The following is an 18,961-nucleotide window of genomic DNA, read 5'->3' on the forward strand; positions in this document are numbered from 1 at the left end:
CCTAGTACACATTATTTCCAGTGTTGCCAGATTGTGTGAGAGAAATAAGGTCAATGAGCACAAACAAAGCCAAAAGACGCACAAGCACTTTAAACCTACTGTATATGCACAATTTGTGTCCGGGTAGCTAATTCGGTAGAGGTCTAGCTTTTGGACCACAAGGTCAACTCCGCGTATGAGTAGCACAGCTTGGGTGCGGCAAGTCGTGCGGTAAGTACTGGGAGTGGCGCTCCACCTCAGCAATCCATCTCCAGGGGGTCTAGCGCATTGTAACGGGGACAGACAGACTCCCACGTGTTACCGGCTGATATTGACAATAAGCCACTCCCTCCCTAGTTATTTATGCAACGGTTATTAGAAAATAGCCGATCGATAAGCTCACAATGCTCACAACTATCGTCTCTGCCGGGTGGAAACCTCATAATGTATGTTCAAAACTGTTGATTCAAATTCAAAAAAGCATCAAAAGTAGCAGATCAACACGGTCGAGCTTGTGGATCTGCTACTTGTTATGCTTTTTTTGCAACGCTGTAGTTAGTATGATCAAGTAGGGTAAAAAAAAAAAAAAAGTGGAGACAGGAGGTTTCTGCCCGACAGCAACGTTATGTAATACGAATCACAATATTGACCAAAGAGATCCTCCGCAGCTACCACCACACAAGATGTTGGAAATAGAATAATAAGACTCACATACTGTAAATTGTCCGACCATGAGACTCTGATAGATGTGGATGTAAAAATACCCTCTCCATGACAGGATGAAGGCTCAGGATATTAGATTCATTATAGCGCTAGCTTTCATTTAAATTGCATTAGTTTTCATCACTGTTTCCTTTTTACCTTTTTTCTAGGGCTTGAGAGAGGCTGTGCTGCAACTTGTGATCAGGGTATGTATAATGATTTAGATGTCGACATCATTTACTGCTGTATTATGCTTTGTATTTGATTTGTTACCAAAAGTAGTTTTTATTGACCCCATTATATTAGCCTGTCTAGTGCCATCTAGTGGTTGATATAAAGAAATGCCTAGGTATAAAATAGGGCTAAAGTGGATTAATGTAGGTTTTGTAATATGATCCTTTATATCTGCAAAGTAACTAGTAACTAAAGTTTTCAAATAAATGTAGTGGAGTAAAAGTACAATATTTGGATCTGAGATGTAGTGGAGTAGAAGTAAAAGTATTGGAAATTGGAAATACTCAAGTAAAGTAAAAATACCAAAAAATTGTACCTAAGTACATTACTTAAGTAAATGTACTTTACACCACTGGATATTGGCACAGAGATCTCATTGGCTGTCCACCGATTATTCCCTCTGCCATTAGAATTTATTGCATACTGCATTGTGACCACACACACAAACACATGCTTGTTCACCCAAATACGCATAGATTCAAGTTCTCAGTCATTTGGATTCCATAGAAGCCATGTATTCTATGGAAGCATGTCATGCACCGGAAGTAGACAAAAATTGGTTATTAGTTATTTTAAGATTAAAGATTATTTGAAGTGGTCAAACTAGCAATGGAATACATGTTTAGAAGCATCACCTTCCCATAAACATGAATGGTCCTGACACTGTTTCACAAATAAGAGATTGGGGCTTGGTCTGAAAAAATACATTTAGAGTTTTTCAAGTGGGCCCTGATCTAGGAAAGGCTTGCACCTCATTCCAGCACCTTGGACAGTGCCGCGTGTTGCTGTCAAACCCACAACCAGTGATGTAACGTTTGTAGCTGGAGGAAGCTGGCGGTCTTTGAAGTTCTGTGCCGGTTGGAAAACACGCATGTGATTTCACACATACTAGGGCTGTCACAATATGCCTAATCCACGATTCCATTCAGCTTCCGATCCAACTTTCGATTCTAAGGTCACGATTCGATTCGATTTTCGATAGAATATTTAAAAAATATATCAAAACCTTTTTTTAGCACGACTACTCATTTAGTCTATTGTTTTGATTTGTAAAGAAAAACTTTTGTTTCTCAATAAGACACTTTTATTTGAATAATAACAAATGAGAATTCTAAAATGAGGGTTATTATCATCATCATCGCTGACTTCAGCAGTAGCCATGGTGAAATGGAACGTAACGCTGTCTCTCTCTCTCTTTCTTTCTCTCTCTCTCTCTCTCTCAGTCTGTGCTCTGTCGTCTCTCTTTTTGTCTCTTCCCGGTCGTAAGCACGCATGCACCGGACCCCGGACGTGCGCATGCGCGGAAGTGAATCGCGATACAGGTTGTGATTTTGAATCACTGAATGTCAATTTTGATTCGAATTGAGAACCGTGACAGCCTTAACACATACTCAGTACGCACAATGTACAGCAGCCTGAAGCCTTGAGACACTGAGGCTAGGCTTTGTTCAGAAGGCAGACAAAAAACAATCAATTCTGACCTTTAGGACCGACTGTCCACTGTTATAAGTCATTATTAGATCTGATTTGTGTATGATGCAACGACATAGGAGTGAGTAATGCTTAACTTATTCTCTGTCATACATTGGTGTCACTTGCTGAAAATGGCAGATCTGCGAGCTCACAGCAAGTTTGTGAGCTTGTAGATTTAGATTATTATTATTTTGGCCAGGTGCTGTGAAAACATGCTATAAAGATTGGCTGTTTCATCAAGTGACACCGTTGTACGATTTTTCCACCTGGATGAGCCAAAATTTAAATGCCACCCTTTAGCCCAAAGATTATTTTCTTTGTCCAATGGTGTCTTCAAAACAGTAGTTCTCAAAGCTTTTTTCTTTTTGAATAGCCAACGTACAGTATACATGGATAAAGTGGTTAAAATGATTGTGATTGTGAACACATTTAGCTATCTATAGCCTCCTGCAGTGGCCTGCTGGCCAATAAATGAGGTGACCTCAGGTATCCAGGGCAAAGCGTTGAATGTCAAACAGGTGTCTGAGCTTAGTGGTAGTTAGTGACGTTGTCAGCTTCTGCGAAGGAGCGCGCCGTGCCATCTGGCCATCTGGGCTTTCCTTCCGCCCCGGGGCATTCACACACAGTAAACGCTCTTAATGCACACACACACACACACACACACACACACACACACACACACACACACACACACACACACACACACACACACACACACACACACACACACGCAAGCGCCCACAGTGCACACCGCCTTAGAGGAGGGGATTATCACGGCGTGACTGCATGTGTTGCATGCATAACAGTAGTCATTATTTGACTGACCTGCTGCCAGGCAGGGCCCTAAGGTCTGCTAAACTAAAGGTGACAATATGGCTTTCAGGCTGTAGCTCCCAAACTTTGGAATGCTCTTCCTTAGGTCTTGAATGATCTGCTGCCTCTGTGGACGTTTTCAAGAACAACCTTGAAACACTACTATTTGAAAAAGCATTTGCACGGATGTTACGTTATTTTATATCCATGCTCATGTTGTTATCTGCTGATTGATTGATTGAAGACTTTATTAGAAGTTTGCATAGGAAAAGGTACAGTTTCATGACGGTACAGTTCACTGGTACAAGGTCTACTAAAAGGAGATCCTAAAAAGACTAAGCTTATTTCCATAGGAAACCATTGAAGTATCTCATATAACATTGAATGACAGACGGATAGAACACAGTACTATGTAGTAGATATAGTCAGGGGAAAAAAACAGGAAAACATAAAAAAAAAAAAAAACATACAGTAGGTAAATAGAAAGAGGGGTCAGGGGAAGGGAGGGCTGGGCTATGTTTGTTTTTACCATTTGCGAACGGCTGCTGCCTGTAAGTGCTTTTTCAGGGCAATTTTAAAGGATGCTAGTGATGCTGTCCTGCTTGAGATTGTACAGGACTTTTTTGTTCTAAGCTCTTGTTTTTTAATCTAACTATATGTAAAGCACTTGTAAGGTGCTTTTAAAAAATGTACTTACTAACAGTGCATGCATGTTAGATGGGGATCGATTGGATGGGGAGGCGTACAATGTGGTTTTCCTGAGCAGTTTTGCCTGAAGGGGTCATATGAAGGAGTTAGTAGATCACTGGCAGTTGGAACCAGTCTGTCTGTCTGTCTGTCTGTCTGTCTGTCTGTCTGTCTGTCTGTCTGTCTGTCTGTCTGTCTGTCTGTCTGCACAGTCACCATCTTGACTGTCTGTCTGTCTGTCTGTCTGTCTGTCTGTCTGTCTGTCTGTCTGTCTGTCTGTCTGTCTGTCTGTCTGTCTTTCTGTCTGCACAGTCATCTTGACAGACATTCAGAGGTTACCCTGTGTCATACTTCTCCCTCCCGAGCAGGTCATCATAAGCCAGCTTTTAACCGCCCAGATTCGGCCACTCTTCCCCGTCGGAAAGCGTTTGACAGGGAGCCATCGTAAGCCTGTCGGCAAGAGACGCTTGCCGTTGATAAAGCCGGCGGGACCTGTCGATGAAAAACGGAACCTGCTCAGTTGGGGTTTGCAAGAGTCGGTAGAATTGAGGCGACTTACTCCTGTAGAGTGGACTTAGTTTGCTGCTGCTGCAGAAACCAAGCCTAATTAAGCCACAGACATTTTCCTGTGGCGCATTAACTAAATACCATATTCTCAATCTCAACTCTCAATTCCTATACCAATCGAGTCCAAAGCAAAGTTAGTAATAGTACTGTGTTTTGTTTTGATGAGAGAAGAGAAACACTGCTGCGGTGGGAAACTCTCTGGTTGCTAAATTCTGTGAGTGAAACAAGTGACCAGGTCTATGAAAACAAGCCCAAAAGTTTCACCACTTGAGCTCTATAACATTAGCTATTTTCTAAAAGAATGTTGAAAGCAAGGCCAAATGAGCAACTACACTTCAGAAAGAAGCCCAAACAAAAGCAACCCCCAACTAGAGACTTTACAGGAAAACGAGACCGAATATGCTTATAATGAGCAGACCTGGCAAGTGGCAACACTACCATACCAGCGTTCATGTACATGCTATCTCAATGTGCATGTGCACAACTGCGTACAGTACAGTCAGTGTACAACCGTCTGACGAAAATGTGCTTAGTCTTTTGCAGTTCTTTGCAGTCTGTGTACAGTCAGAAGGAGTCTCCTGTAGTATCTTTGGTGTGAAGTCACCTTTAGTCTATCCATGGTTAAAGGGTGGGGTGTAAAAATAAAAAATAGAAAACCTGATTGAAATATTTTCTGAGAGCAACCATTGATAAGTGTTTGTTCAGTAACCGGGTTTTCCCAGTCTCTCCTGCTCTTAAATAAACAGAAATTTTTTTTCAGGTGGAACTCCACAAAGATCATTTATCACCTTCAGTTTGATAGTATTCCAGTTCCACTCTTGTCTTTTTGGCTTCATCACTTCCAATTCACTTGTTTAGCCTCTATCCTCTATGACTTATATCCGGATTGATTAAATTGGTATTCTACAAATAATGTATTTTATGTTTACTAAAGATCTGGAGAGATGGTGACACCCCTGTGTAACAAACAGTCTATAGCAATGATTACTATCAGACTTTAGGGATGCATTCTAACACTTATTTTTAAAAACAAAACAACAAAAAATACGTAATCACTTAGAGCAGTTTTTTTTTTGTTAATGTGGGTTTGATTTTACCCGGGAGTCCATTTAATTCCTAAAATTCCTAAAAATTTTACAGTAGTTCATAATAGACAATATCTTAAACAATGTTTCTCTTTTGTACGCACATTCCTGAACATGGGTAATGATAACTTCAGTGGTACTGAATTGTAAGTTTTGATCAAATCAAAATAGTTATAATAGTCTTTATTAAATTGTACAGTGCTGAAAGATGGCCATTATGTGTCCCAGGGACATGCAGAGAATATTAAGAGAAATTTCTAAAAGGGCCTTTTGGTGGAAATATCGAAAATAGCAGACCTCCAAGCTCACTGTGAGCTTAGAGGTCGGCTATTTTCGGTGCTTGATATCACTAACTGAACTAATAATCAAGTGAACACTGGAGATGGATTTCTACACAGAGAGGGCAATTCTTTCAACATAAGATGCTGCATTCAAGTTCAGGAGAGTTTGGACAAGGCAATTCTCTTGAATGCTGCCTTCAGGTATGGCATGGAAAGAGGACATTTGCATTTCTTTCACCATAGTAAAAACTGAATTCATGGTCTGGAGAGGGCACTTTTTACTGATGGATAAAAGGGCAGGGGCTCAAGCCCCCTTTGCTGTCTATGTGTGCACGTGCCTGATGTGTCCATAAAATCAGCCTGGCTATCAGAAAGGAAAGGAGGTCTGCTGCAGTCTGCACCAGCAGTAGAGCAAACGGTACCGATTTGCCTGAGGTCAAGTTTAACTCTTAAACCTCTTAACCCTTTAACGTGGGCTTCAGCCCACCGGTTTTCACCTTACAATGAATAGTGAAAATAGCTGATCTACAAGCTCACAACGCATTGTGGTGACGCATTGTGAGCCTGTAGATCTTCTAGTGATCTGCTTGTAGGAAAATTCAGCAATTTTGAAATTTTGTTTAATGTATTTGAAATTCTTTGCCTATAATGACATGTGCAAAATAGGGACGCCAGGGTGAAAGTGGTTAAAGATTAAATTCACTTTCTCTTCCCTAACAACTTCCATTAAGAAAGTAAACACTTCATCCATCCAGTAATGCACGTGTCCTGCGTTGTCATATCAGGGCATTTGCAGGAAGGGTAACAGGAAGCACGCCTTATTGTTTTGAAAATATCCCGTGGGTCCATTTGCTCACAGCTGTTGTTGTTCTTATGACATAATTCATAACATACTGTACAGTACATGTTGTAGCGTACAGTATGTAGCTGAATGATGCTTTGCCTTAATCACCTCTTGCCATTCGTTATGGCCGCGATTTCCCATGGATCACATGACTCCGATACTAACTGTCGTCCTCCTCAACTACCTCTGCCCCCTGCTGCGTCTGACATTGTCTGATCCAATTTAAGGATCTCTTCCACGGGCTAGAATTAGCTTGTTTTGACCGGTCTGCAAGGCACCATGGGAGGCCTGGGGATTATGGGTATAAAACTCAGCTCACCAGCGCGGGTGGCCCCAACCTCTGAGGCTTAACACCACCACCGGGCAAATTGGATCTATATCTCTGCACCTTTCCAAGAGCTAACGGCTGCTAACTGCTGCTGTTACTGCTACAACTAACTCATTTCATTACTAGCGAGGTCTACTCAACCGCACAACTGGCGGAAAAAATGGTTTTAGACGACTCTTCCGATGTGGAAATGGTCGTTTGTGAAATAGAAACGAGCGTGAGTACACCAATTGACTTCTTCTTATGGACTAGCTGCAGCTTAAGTAGAATGATGTTGTTCTTGTGTCAGATTATGCTGATGACATGGATTAAAGTTCTCAGTCGATTTCAGTTATTTGGATTCCATAGAAGCCAGCATGTCTTACAGTATATGGAAGCATGTTGATTGATTTGATTAACTTTATTACTTTATTAGCAGTTCCCAGAAATAAAGCACGGGAAAGTACAGTTCGATACAAGGTCTGCTAAGAGGATTTAAACCCTAGAAAGCACTATGGCTTGTTTCCATCGGGGTCCGAAAATAGACGATCTATGAGCTCTCAATGCGTCTGCGACCCATTTAGAGCTTGTAGATAGGATATTTTGGGTTATTATTTTAAGATTGGGGCATTTGAAGTGGTCATAACGTGCAAGATATTCAGAGGCATCTTCCATTGAATCTTATAGTCTCTGATATTTCATGTAAAAAGCAACGGTTAAAACCTCCAATCTGTGATTTCTTCACCTGTTTGGCAGTATGTAGAACAGTAGGAGCAATATTACTAAAACATCATAGTTTTATAGTGTTGTTGCACATTGCAGGCACAGTGTCGTGATGGATGTTCACTTGCATGATTTCGCCCTCTTCTAATTTGTCTGGGAAGAAATGGCCTGTAGAAACCACACAGGAAAATGAGAAGCTCTGATGTTTTTGATGGCAGTATTAATGATATTTTAACTCTGATAGTAACATTTAAAAGAGAAAAGTTGGTTGAATGGTGATTTAAAAGAAAAAAGTTGGTTGAATGGTGGACCATACTAGCTGTTGTTGCATATTTTAGCCTGTCTACAAAAATGTAGCTATCAACCAAACCATCTTTTGATAACTTCTTCCAGAAAACCCGAACCGCTGGTTTTCATTCATGTCGGTTTCAGGTCGATTTGAAAAAATGTGGCTGATAATTATAATTTTCAAACCTCAGATAAAGATAAACCAGATATCATAGCAGCAGCAACAGCAGTCAGAGTGAAACACAGGAACAGGTAAAGAGTATAAGAGAGTCGAGGGCTGATATAGAATAACGATTTGATGATAAAATAGTTGGACTCAAGTTCTTCTGACACAAGATATATTCTGCACTGGGTCTGAATGGGTTGACACACTTTATGTACAGTTTATCAATTGATATGTACAGTCTACGTCTGAACATACAGTATCACCATCGAATATAGATTACAAATTAATATATATTGGCATTGTGAACATTAACATGAAGAACCAGATTAACCTGAATGTTTGGAGAAAATCTTTACTATCCTAAAAAATGAATGTAAAAACAGTGGGTATGCTATGGAAAATTGTCAGTAGCAATGTATAGTCTAATGTACAGTATAGTACTGTACACAACTCGGAGTCAATGGGTTCAACATGTTTTTTTTAGCAGAAAGGGAAAACACTTAAGCAATTTATGATTCATTCATTCACTCTGCCCTGGAATCTAAACTATGGCGTTAATATTCCATTGTAAGGACTTTGTTGGCACACGGCCAATGTTTCCCAACCCGTTTCCTCCTCCTGTAGCCTCATTTTATACTTAGCTGCACACTGTTGACCTGCATGTAAATAGCAGATATACAAGCTCGGAGCATGTCACGTTCATGATGCGCTGCGAGCTTGTAGATCTACTATTTATACTGAGCACAACGGCCGTTACGCAATGAGCTAAGTATAGATCATAGGCTTTGAGAGTGGAATTTCAAGTTCTTTGCTGTTTAAATGGCTGGATGTCAGCCCCATTGTTTGACTCTTATCATACCTTGTTAACAAATCTTTTGCTTTAGTCTTTTTCTGCCCTTAGGTCTTTACTCTATGACTAATTAGTTTTGAATCTAGTTTCTGCCCAAAGAAAGAAGGGTCTTATGTTCTTACCAAGTTTTTTGTCTTTCTTTGCCATTTTGTTTTTAAGCCCTGTAGCATATTTTGTATTTATTATTAATATTATTATTTATTATTGCTGAAGAGGGTGTTTTGATTGATTGAACAGTTTGCCAAAACAAGCACAGGAAAGTACAGTTCAATACAAGGTCTGCTTGTTTTAAACCCAAGAAAGCACTATGGCTTGTTTCCCATTAGGGTCCTTTGTACTCAATTCATGTTAATTTGTTAATTTATTTGAATCTTGTGTAGGAGCACGATGTGGAGACACCGTACGGAAGAGTCCACTGCACCATGAAGGGAACACCCAAGGGCGACAGGCCTGTGATCCTGACCTTCCATGACATTGGACTGAACCGTAAGCACCACCTTCTTCTTTCTTGTGTGTCCAAGCTAGAGTTGCTAGGTTATAGAGAATATTTTCGGCCGATCACAGGAGGGGCGCCCCGCCCACAACTACCTAGTCAGTCGTGGAGGTACTTCCGAGAAATAAGCAACAACCAGGTTTATGAAAACGAGCCCTTAAAGAAGCGACCCAAACGTGATCACTTTAAAACCCATATACGTCGATCTACAAGTTCACAACGGGTTGCGATGCGAGGCGTTGTGAGCTTGTTGATCTACTATATTCAAAACAAATGTTGGGGGGAAAGAAAATGAAATATATTGGAAATATTTTAACTACCAATATTTACGTGACTTGTTTACAGGGAAAAAAAAGCCCAAAGTCACTTATATTATGCAGACATGGCAACACTGTGTCTAAGCTGTGCATCTGATGTTGTTTTGGCGGCATTGCATCCTCCTAAACCTGCTTTGAACACGTGAGGCGGCTGCAGATTAACCTTACTGTTCAGAAATCACACTGTCTTTGACCCATTTAGACCTGAGGTCGGTTCTACAAATGCCTTCTTAATCCTACTTTTAAGTTCTTCTGAAATCGAGAGGCACCCTGATTGGTTAGTCGGTCCTGGGCACCATCATTTCTGGACCAATGACAGAGCTTCTCACAGATAACAGAATAGTTTTGGAAAAGGCAGACTGCGGGCCCTAGTGTCACAGACTAGGCTAGATTTCTTTTATAGCGAGCATTGTTCGCTGTCTGAATATAAAATACATTTTAAAAATGAAAATAAGCAATCGCCAAAAATCTGCTTATTAATCTGCAGAAAACTACTTATATTAACACACACACACACACACACACACACACACACACACACACACACACACACACACACACACACACACACACACACACACTTCATCATCGCACAATTCTTCATTGATATGCTATCAGAGTTAAAATTAAAACCTGGATCTTTCGGGTAAAAATACCGTCTCTGTCGGATGGAAACCTCATAATATTTCAAAAACTTTTCATGATTCAAATTCAAAAGTAGCAGATTGCCGCTTCGAGCTTGTGGATCTGCTTACTTTTGATACTTTTGTGTGACGCTGTTTGTATGATCAAGTAGGACGTTAATTTACGATATGGAGATGAGAGGTTTCTGCACCGACAGTGACGATAATGCAAAATGTTGTCCGCTAGCTAAAGCAGTGGTTCTCATCCTTGAGGGGGTTCCAGGTGGTCCCCAGCTAGATGATGGAGAGTTGGTAACCAAATGACCAAATGGACCCTTATAGATCTTTAACCTTTGAGAGTGTAAAATGAAACCAAATGCAATATCCATTTGGTTTCGTTTTACGCTCTCAAAAGTAAAATTATTGTTAAACGTCTGCATTATTATTTTTACAAGAAGTCTACACAGTTAAAGAATGTAAAAGAATTGATATTTGGATCAATGTTGGTTATCGCCTAAGGTACCACATCAATACAGCCTGGAATTCTGGACAAACTCTTATCCAACGACAACAAAATATTCTAAGTCTTGGTCTGAGAGGCTAGAGTCTCATCAAATGGTTGTCCGTGGCTCAAATGTCAAATGAATAATGGACCTTGATATGAAAAGCGTTAGACCACTGATCTAAAGAACCATATCCCCTTATATACAGACTGTCTAACACCCATGTAATCACTATGCCAGGTCAGGTCAAGCGTCACTGATCTGTCCTCCTAACCTGACCTAAACTCAATTCCTTCTTTAACGTCCAGACAAGACGTGCTGGGAGACCCTGTTCAACCACGAGGACATGCAGGAGATCATGCAGCACTTTGCAGTCTGTCACGTGGACGCGCCTGGCCAGCAGGAGGGAGCCAGCACCTTCTCCACAGGGTGAGAGAGAGAGAGAGACACACACACGCATGTTAAACCCATTTAGGCCTAGAATTATTGAATGCTTTAACCAGTGAAAAATAGCAGATATACAAGCTTGTAGATCTGCTATTTTTGAAAAAAACGTGAAAAATGTGTGCAAATCTTTGAATATAATGTATTTTCAAAGCGAACGTTTGTAACTCAAATTTTGCTTCTGGGTGGTCCCTGGAACTAAATATTTTGAGATGGGGGGCCCGTGGCCAAATACATATGATTTTGGGGGTCATTCACATGAAAAAGTTTGAGAACCACTGACATAGTAGTCTCTCAAGAACGGACTAACCGAGCTCCAGTTAAGTGAAAAGGACCTTTTCTTTGACGATGGCTGGCCAGATTGCTGACATAGAAACATTGTTTTTTCAAAAAAAACCTTAGAGGGATTCAAAAGACACTTATAGAATCGGGTCAAATTTCTAATTTTCATGATTTTTCAAAAATAGCAGATCTACAAGCTCGCAGCGCGGCACTCGGTGCTGCGCTGCGAACTTGTATATCTGCTATTTAAAGCATTCAATAATCCTATGCTAAATTTAATTCACGCACACACGCACAACAAGTAATACAACGTATGAGCAATAATGGTGAGACTAACTGTTGGCAGATTCTGCGAGAGACAAAAACAAACTAATTTGGGGAAGGTAAATGGAAACCAGTGGTTTAAACAACATTTTGCCCAAATAAGCCCAAATAAGCAACTGCACCAAATAAGAAACAGCCCCCCTCCAAAAATGCATCCCCAAACTGTCAAAAATGTACATGCGACTTTACAGAGAAATCTAGCCCAGATTCGCTTTTAATAAGCAGACATGGCAACCCCTGGTGAGGCGCGCATGCATGTTCTCACACACACACACACACACACACACACACACACACACACACACACACACACACACACACACACACACACACACACACACACACACACACACACAGTAATACGACGGATGAGATGTAATGTAGGCTAAGCTGCCCATTAGGCTTAACTCTCAAGAAGGTAAACAGGTAAATAATCACTTGGTGTTCCTAGTTAAGTAGATTTTCTTAAGTACTGTACTTAAGAAAGGGGCACGGTGGCGCAGTCAGTAGTGCTGTCGCCTCACAGCTAGAAGGTCCTGGGTTCGATTCCCGCTGGGCGACACTGTGGGTGCTGGGGGCGTGTTCCCTCCTCCGCGTCATCAGTGCCCACACCCTAGGTGGGGTTGGCAAAAGGGCCTTTCTGTGTGGAGTTTCTCCCCGTGTCTCCTAGGGTAGATACCCTCACAAAAACATGCAGTAATCCTGGTCTCTATAAAGCCTCCCCCTGGCCAGCCGGGGCGCCTGATGGAGGGGAATGGAACTGGTTGGAATAACGTGTTCCTTCCACGCGCTACGTCCAACCGGGGAAGCTCCCCCTGTCAGGTGATAAGAAGCGGCCTGCTCACTCCTCATGCATTGAAGGAAGCATGAGCTCAGTTCGGGGCCCTCCCCAGGTTGGCAGAGGGAGAGTAGAGCCCAGGATCACAGCTTAGGCAATTGGCACCGGGTGAAAAAATGGGTTACAAAAATCGTGGGATAAAAATTTAGAAAAAAAAAAAAAAAAAAGTACTGTACTTAAGTAAAATTCTGAGGTATTTGTACTTTCCTAGAGTATTTCCAATTTCCAATACTTTTACTTCTACTCCACAGCTCCAGATGTTGTACTTTTACTCCACTACAATTATTTGAAAACTTTAGTAGAATATGTGAGTACTTTTTCCACCACTGGCTGGGATACATAAGCTTAATGTTTTTTTCACGTTGGAATAAACGTTATGCTGCCCTTTAGTGGCCAGTTTTTCGTTTAGTTTTTCGTTTTATGCCCACAAAGTTGCACCTCAACCTGTTGTCTGTTTATGTTTTCTTTCTTCTTCTTTTCCCTGATGATAATAATCTCAGGTGTATTGCGTTTTTCAAAGTACCCAAAGACGATTTTCATGGGGGGAAGAGAAGACAAGGAGAAAACAACAAAAATAGTTTCACTGTGAAAATAGCCAATCTACAAGCTCTCAATGTGTCGCAGACTAGTCTATTTTCGGTTATTTCGATTATTAACACACCGGGTAAAATTTGTCTTGGGCTTTCACCCCTGCTACAGCCACACACAAAACATCAGTAACAAAATACATAATAGAAATACATAACAGGGGGGGACAACATTACACAAGTGCACAGTGATTAATCAATACTCTCAGTCAGTGCTGTTTCAGAGCTTCATTCAATACTTTAGTGGACACAGGTACAAATGATTTTTTAAACCTGATGTACTTCCACTTAGGTTCACTGTACCGTCTCCCAGAAGGTAGAAGTAGAAACTTTCCATGTAACACATGGGTAGCATCACCAACTATTTTTGGAGTCTGCCTTAGTGCCGTCTGCTCATAAATAGACTGCAGAGAGGGGAGTTGTCTTACCCCTTATATCATCCCTGCAATCTGAACCAATCTCAACAATTTGGACCTCAGTTGCACTGAGAGATTACCGAACCAAACTGTGCCAAATCTAACCAGGCTCTCCAAGACTGCCCGGTAGAACACTAACATAAACTTTTGGTCTACACCGTGAACCCTCAGACGGCGGAGCCCAGGATTATTCAAGATGTAATCGGCAGTTGCCATGGAAACCCGCTTTTCTACCTTGTTTGGAAAACAAGAAACATAACAATCACGGGCATCAGTGCTTTTGTAACGGCCGGTAGAGAAGGCTGCGTTTTAAACATGAACGTGATCTAAAAGTTAGATTAGGAGATAAATGCACTTATGTTCAGCAGCATAACACTGCTCTCTATGAGGGAACGGATTTCCCGGTCACGTGATACCCCGTTGCATTTCGGGAATTGGAGTTTTTCTCTTCACAGGCGGGTGCCTTGTACAATACATTTCAGTTTACTGTAAGACCCCCCCATGACGCGTTGAGCACATCGAGGGCACACAGAGACATCAAAGAGTTTGACGTGTTGGCACGTCGTGGACCTCCTATGAGTTAATATGAGAGCACTGAAAGTGGTCAAGCTAGCAATATGTTCAGGAAAATCTTCCATCAAATCTTAGTGTTGGATATTTCATAAAAAGGCCTCAATCTGTGATGTCTTTGCCTGGTTGGCAGTATGTAAAACAGCAGGATCATACATACTGTATAGGAATCAGTGTGGTGGGGGCTCCTTTCACATAATTCACAAATCACACATTAGGACTTGGTCATACAACCATTTCCAGTAGTGAGATTTTATTTTTGCTTTAATCCACGGGAGCATGCTTCAGTGTGTGCACTCTATTCTTCTACTACTTCTCCCCGCCCTGGGGATGTTGGTGACTCACCCTTGAACTTAGTGAGTCACACTTTGCCCACGGCTTGATAAGTGTACAGACGATAAAGTGCATTATTATTGTATTAATGAGTGTTGCTTTGTCGGTACCTTGTCAGTACCTTTTACCAATTATAGAGGGTTTAAGTGGTACCGGATATGCAGCTCGGCAAATAAAAGCTGATCCCAGTGCATGACGGAGGACGATAGCACGATAAATTAAATCTCTACAGTACGATTATCATGAGTACCAGGATTCAGAGCGTTTTTTTAACCAACGTTTGAAAGTCTGAAAATAATCTGAAAATAATAGTCCATACGCGACCATCCATTTGAAAGATGGAGGCTTCCGCGCCAACCTCGTGTCCGGCCCCTCGCCACATACACACACGCTATGTGTTTTTCTTATTTTATTTTTTTACATTCCTAAAATAAGGAAAAGCTTTATTGTTCCAGTTACGTTATCAACATGTCAGGTCTGACGTCCAGGGGAATCGGGAAATAATTGGTGACCGTTCGGCTAGCGAACAGCGTCAAAACACGTAACTTGTCAAACTCATCCAGCGGCAGGTTAACAACAAATAGATGGAAAGAAAACAGATACTGAGAGAGAGTGACATGGCTGCTATAATGTAATACTAACAATATTGGACTGGATACGTTTCTCTCTCTCTGTGTTTCTGAATATGTTTTTTCTTTTTGTCTCCCCTTCCAGATATGAGTACCCCTCTATGGACCAGGTTTCAGAGACCCTTCCCCATGTCCTGAAACATTTTGGGTAGGTTCACCCTGACATTAACTCTTCACACTCCACTTGTGTGTCACTAGTCTTTATCAGCATGCAGGCTTACGCAAAGGTTAAAATGTAATTATTTGGACAGATGCCAGGTCCATTTGTTGACGTGGCATCCTATAGTTTGTATACAGTAGTTTCAATGTGCAGATACAACTTGTTTTATATCATACAGTACTGTTTAGACTGATGCTAGTTTCAACTACTGAGACTATTTGATGTATTACCTTGTGTTTACCTTATTTACTGTAAATTGCTCTGGATTAAGAGCATCTTCTAAATGCCTAAATTGTAATTGTAAAATGCCATTTAGATGGCATGTTATTTGGACAGATGCTGGGCCCATTGTTTGCCTGATATCCTAGCCTATAGTTTCTCCTGATAGGTTCTTGGGTTTACTGAGGCACTACACTGTCTCTCTGTATTAATATGATGCGATCATTTTCCTTGCTTATTGTAAGTCACTTTCACAGTTCAGACTAACGCTGCTTTCACACTGCTAGATTCGGTCTACCATTAATTTTCAATGGAAGCCATGCAGCGACATGAAGTTACAAAGATGCATCGAATATAGCTGCTACAAAAGCTGCGACATCTCCAAAGCTACAAAAACGCTGAGCTGCTTTCAACTTCAGATACAAAGCTACACATTTGTATCTTCTATCTGCCAGTGTGTGAACGCAGCATTAAAATTGCTTTGGAGTTTTTCTAATCCCTTTGCAGATCCTACTAGGAGAATCCTGTCATTAATGACTTTTTTTGTGTGTGTGTTCCATTCCCTGTGTACCCCAGGATAAAGAGTATTATTGGAATCGGCAGTGGAGCTGGGTCCTACATCTTGACCAGATTCGCTGTGAGTGAAACAATGGCTTATCAATCAAGCTGAATAATTGGGGGTTTTAATCAAACTGGGATTATCAGAGCTCAATAAATGTGTGCTTAACTTAGTGGTTGACTTTGACCTCGTCATGCTCCCTGTTGCTTTAGCCTGCTGGAATGTTTTGCCTGGGCTCAACGCTAACATTGAACTCAGCGGGTAGCGGGCTTTGTTGACATGAACCTGATGAAGACATAACTTTTAACCCCCTTTCTTCAAGCCTTCTGTGTCACTCATATCATATATATATTAAATATATATATATATATATTTAGTTATATTAGCTGAGTAAATTAGCGTTAAAGCACACAGAGCTAGATTACTGGAAAATATTTTGTTGGGAAGAAAGAAACCTTGTATCTCCATATACAGTAACATACAATATAACATAACCTTTTGTATTCTTTCGCAAATTCACGCCCTACGTGATCATTCTCCACTACAGCGTCACACAAAAGCTGCGCGAAGTGATGGCGTTTTGATATCGTTCATCTGTTGCTATTTTTTTATTTGAATCCTGAAAAAGTAACAGTTTTAGACATTTCTTTTTAGGCAGTTTTCCATCCGACAGAGACGATAATGTAAAAAACAAAAACATTTCAAGAAATCGTCTCAAAATGCAATTTACATGTGCAATCTGGCAACAACAAAAATACTTCCATCCTGTGTTCCAATCATGTATCCAATAATGTAGTTATTATTTAGTCACAAGCTCTTGTTAATACTTTTCGTTGGTTAAATATTTATAAAACCCACAGACACACATTAACTGCCGCGGTATTAATGAATTAATTCATCCGCCTCTGCTACAGTTTTTCCAGTGTTTTTACCTTATATTCTCTGGCAACAGGAACGCACCATGTGGCCAGGATGTAAACAAAGGAGCACATGGCCACATGGACATTCTTCTTTGATTAAGTATCAGGGATGATGCGTTCCTTAGTTGGGGTCTGGGAGAAAAAAAGATCTTGTTTTGACAAAATACTTTAAAGAATACGAGATAAATGGATTTTTCTTTACAAATCCAATAACCTGGAAGGGGATGGGGCATTTCCCCTGTCTCCTAGCAACCTAGCACCATTCATACATTGGCGAAGAGCGCCCTCTAGCGCAATCACTGAAAATCCTGAAATGACAAGTTATCTCCCCAGTGGCCTTGAATGTGTTAAGCCACAGGCTTTCTGGTGTCTTTGTTTTGAGCATGACATTGTAGGCAATTTCTTTCCCCCAAAGTAAAAATAAATAAAACTCATAGATCGTAGATCTGGTATTTTCCTTACGTTTGCATGAAACTGCCATATGGCAAAGACGTAAAAAAAAAAAAAAAAAAAGATTAAATAGGCTGCGAGATTTATGCCGATAATCAGTGTATATCGTTGCTGTTTGGCGGAAACTTTGAATGTCCAAATATAATTTCTTTTTTATTATAATAAATAATGTTTTGAAAATAGCAGATCTACAAGCTTATAGATCTGCTATGTTCACTAATTGCATGCAACCCTCTTGTATGATGCAGTAATATGGATATTGTATGTTTAATAAATGATTAATCACATACATTAAATGTGTGTCATAGTTGGACTATCCTGCCTTGGTGACCGGTGTCATGCTGATCAACATCAACCCATGTGCAGAGGGTTGGATGGACTGGGCAGCACACAAGGTACACAGCAACTATACTGTAGCTACATGCACTGTGGTGGAAAAAGTGCTAATTCTGTGAGAGCTTGTAGATAGGCTACATCGCTTATTATTTTAATATTAGAGCATTTTAAAGTTGTCAAACTAGCCATCCATCCATCCATCCATCTTCAACCGCTTATCCGGAACCGGGTCGCGGGGGTAACAGTTCCAACTGAGACTTCCAGATTTCCTTATCCTGCGCAACTTCCTCCACTCCCTCTGGGAGTATACCGAGACGTTCCCAGGCCAGTCTGGAGATATAATCCTTCCATCTGGTCTTTGGTCTGCCACGGGGTCTCCTCCCAGTGGGACGTGCATCGAGGACCTTCCTAGGAAGGCGCTCGGGGGGCATCCGTACTAGATGCCCGAACCACCTAAGCTGGCTCCTTTCCAAGTGAAGGAGCAGCGGTTCTACTCCAAGTCTCTCTCGGGTGATTGAACTTCTCACCCTATCTCTAAGGGAGATACCAGCCACCCTTCTGAGAAAACTCATTTCGGCCGCTTGTACCCGAGACCTTATACTTTCGGTCATGACCCACACTTCATGACCATAGGTGAGAGTGGGAACGAAGATTGCTCGAAAGACAGAGAGCTTTGCCTTCCGGCTCAACTCTTTTTTTCTGAATCGCACAACAGTGTGATTCAGCGACTGCAAAACTGCTCCTGCTGCTCCGATTCTCCGGCTGATCTCTAGCCAACTTAACCCTAATGATCTTTTTTCTGATCACTTTTTTGCAGATCACTGGCTGGGCCCACGCTTTGCCTGACATGATCATCAGCCACCTGTTTGGAAAGGTATGTTAATGTTCATTCTTTACTTTCGACCGTTCATGTCATTCTACAGGCCAGGGGAGGGCAACCACATCTTGTTGATCTGCCA

The 18,961-nt window shown here is 41.1% G+C and overlaps 1 protein-coding gene across 1 annotated transcript in view; it reads left to right on the forward strand.

The window, feature by feature from the left end:
• ndrg1a (N-myc downstream regulated 1a) overlaps positions 1–18,961 on the forward strand; it is a 43,978-nt gene that overhangs the window by 17,194 nt on the left and 7,823 nt on the right. The window contains exons 3-9 of the mRNA XM_080734815.1: positions 852–887; positions 9,380–9,485; positions 11,244–11,364; positions 15,444–15,506; positions 16,314–16,374; positions 17,975–18,061; positions 18,820–18,876. Of these exons, the coding sequence (XP_080590941.1) occupies positions 852–887; positions 9,380–9,485; positions 11,244–11,364; positions 15,444–15,506; positions 16,314–16,374; positions 17,975–18,061; positions 18,820–18,876 (531 nt within the window). The remainder of the gene's footprint in view (positions 1–851; positions 888–9,379; positions 9,486–11,243; positions 11,365–15,443; positions 15,507–16,313; positions 16,375–17,974; positions 18,062–18,819; positions 18,877–18,961) is intronic.

Source organism: Nannobrachium achirus (assembly GCF_963921795.1).
Source record: "Nannobrachium achirus genome assembly, chromosome: 10".
Taxonomy (NCBI): Eukaryota; Metazoa; Chordata; class Actinopteri; order Myctophiformes; family Myctophidae; genus Nannobrachium; species Nannobrachium achirus.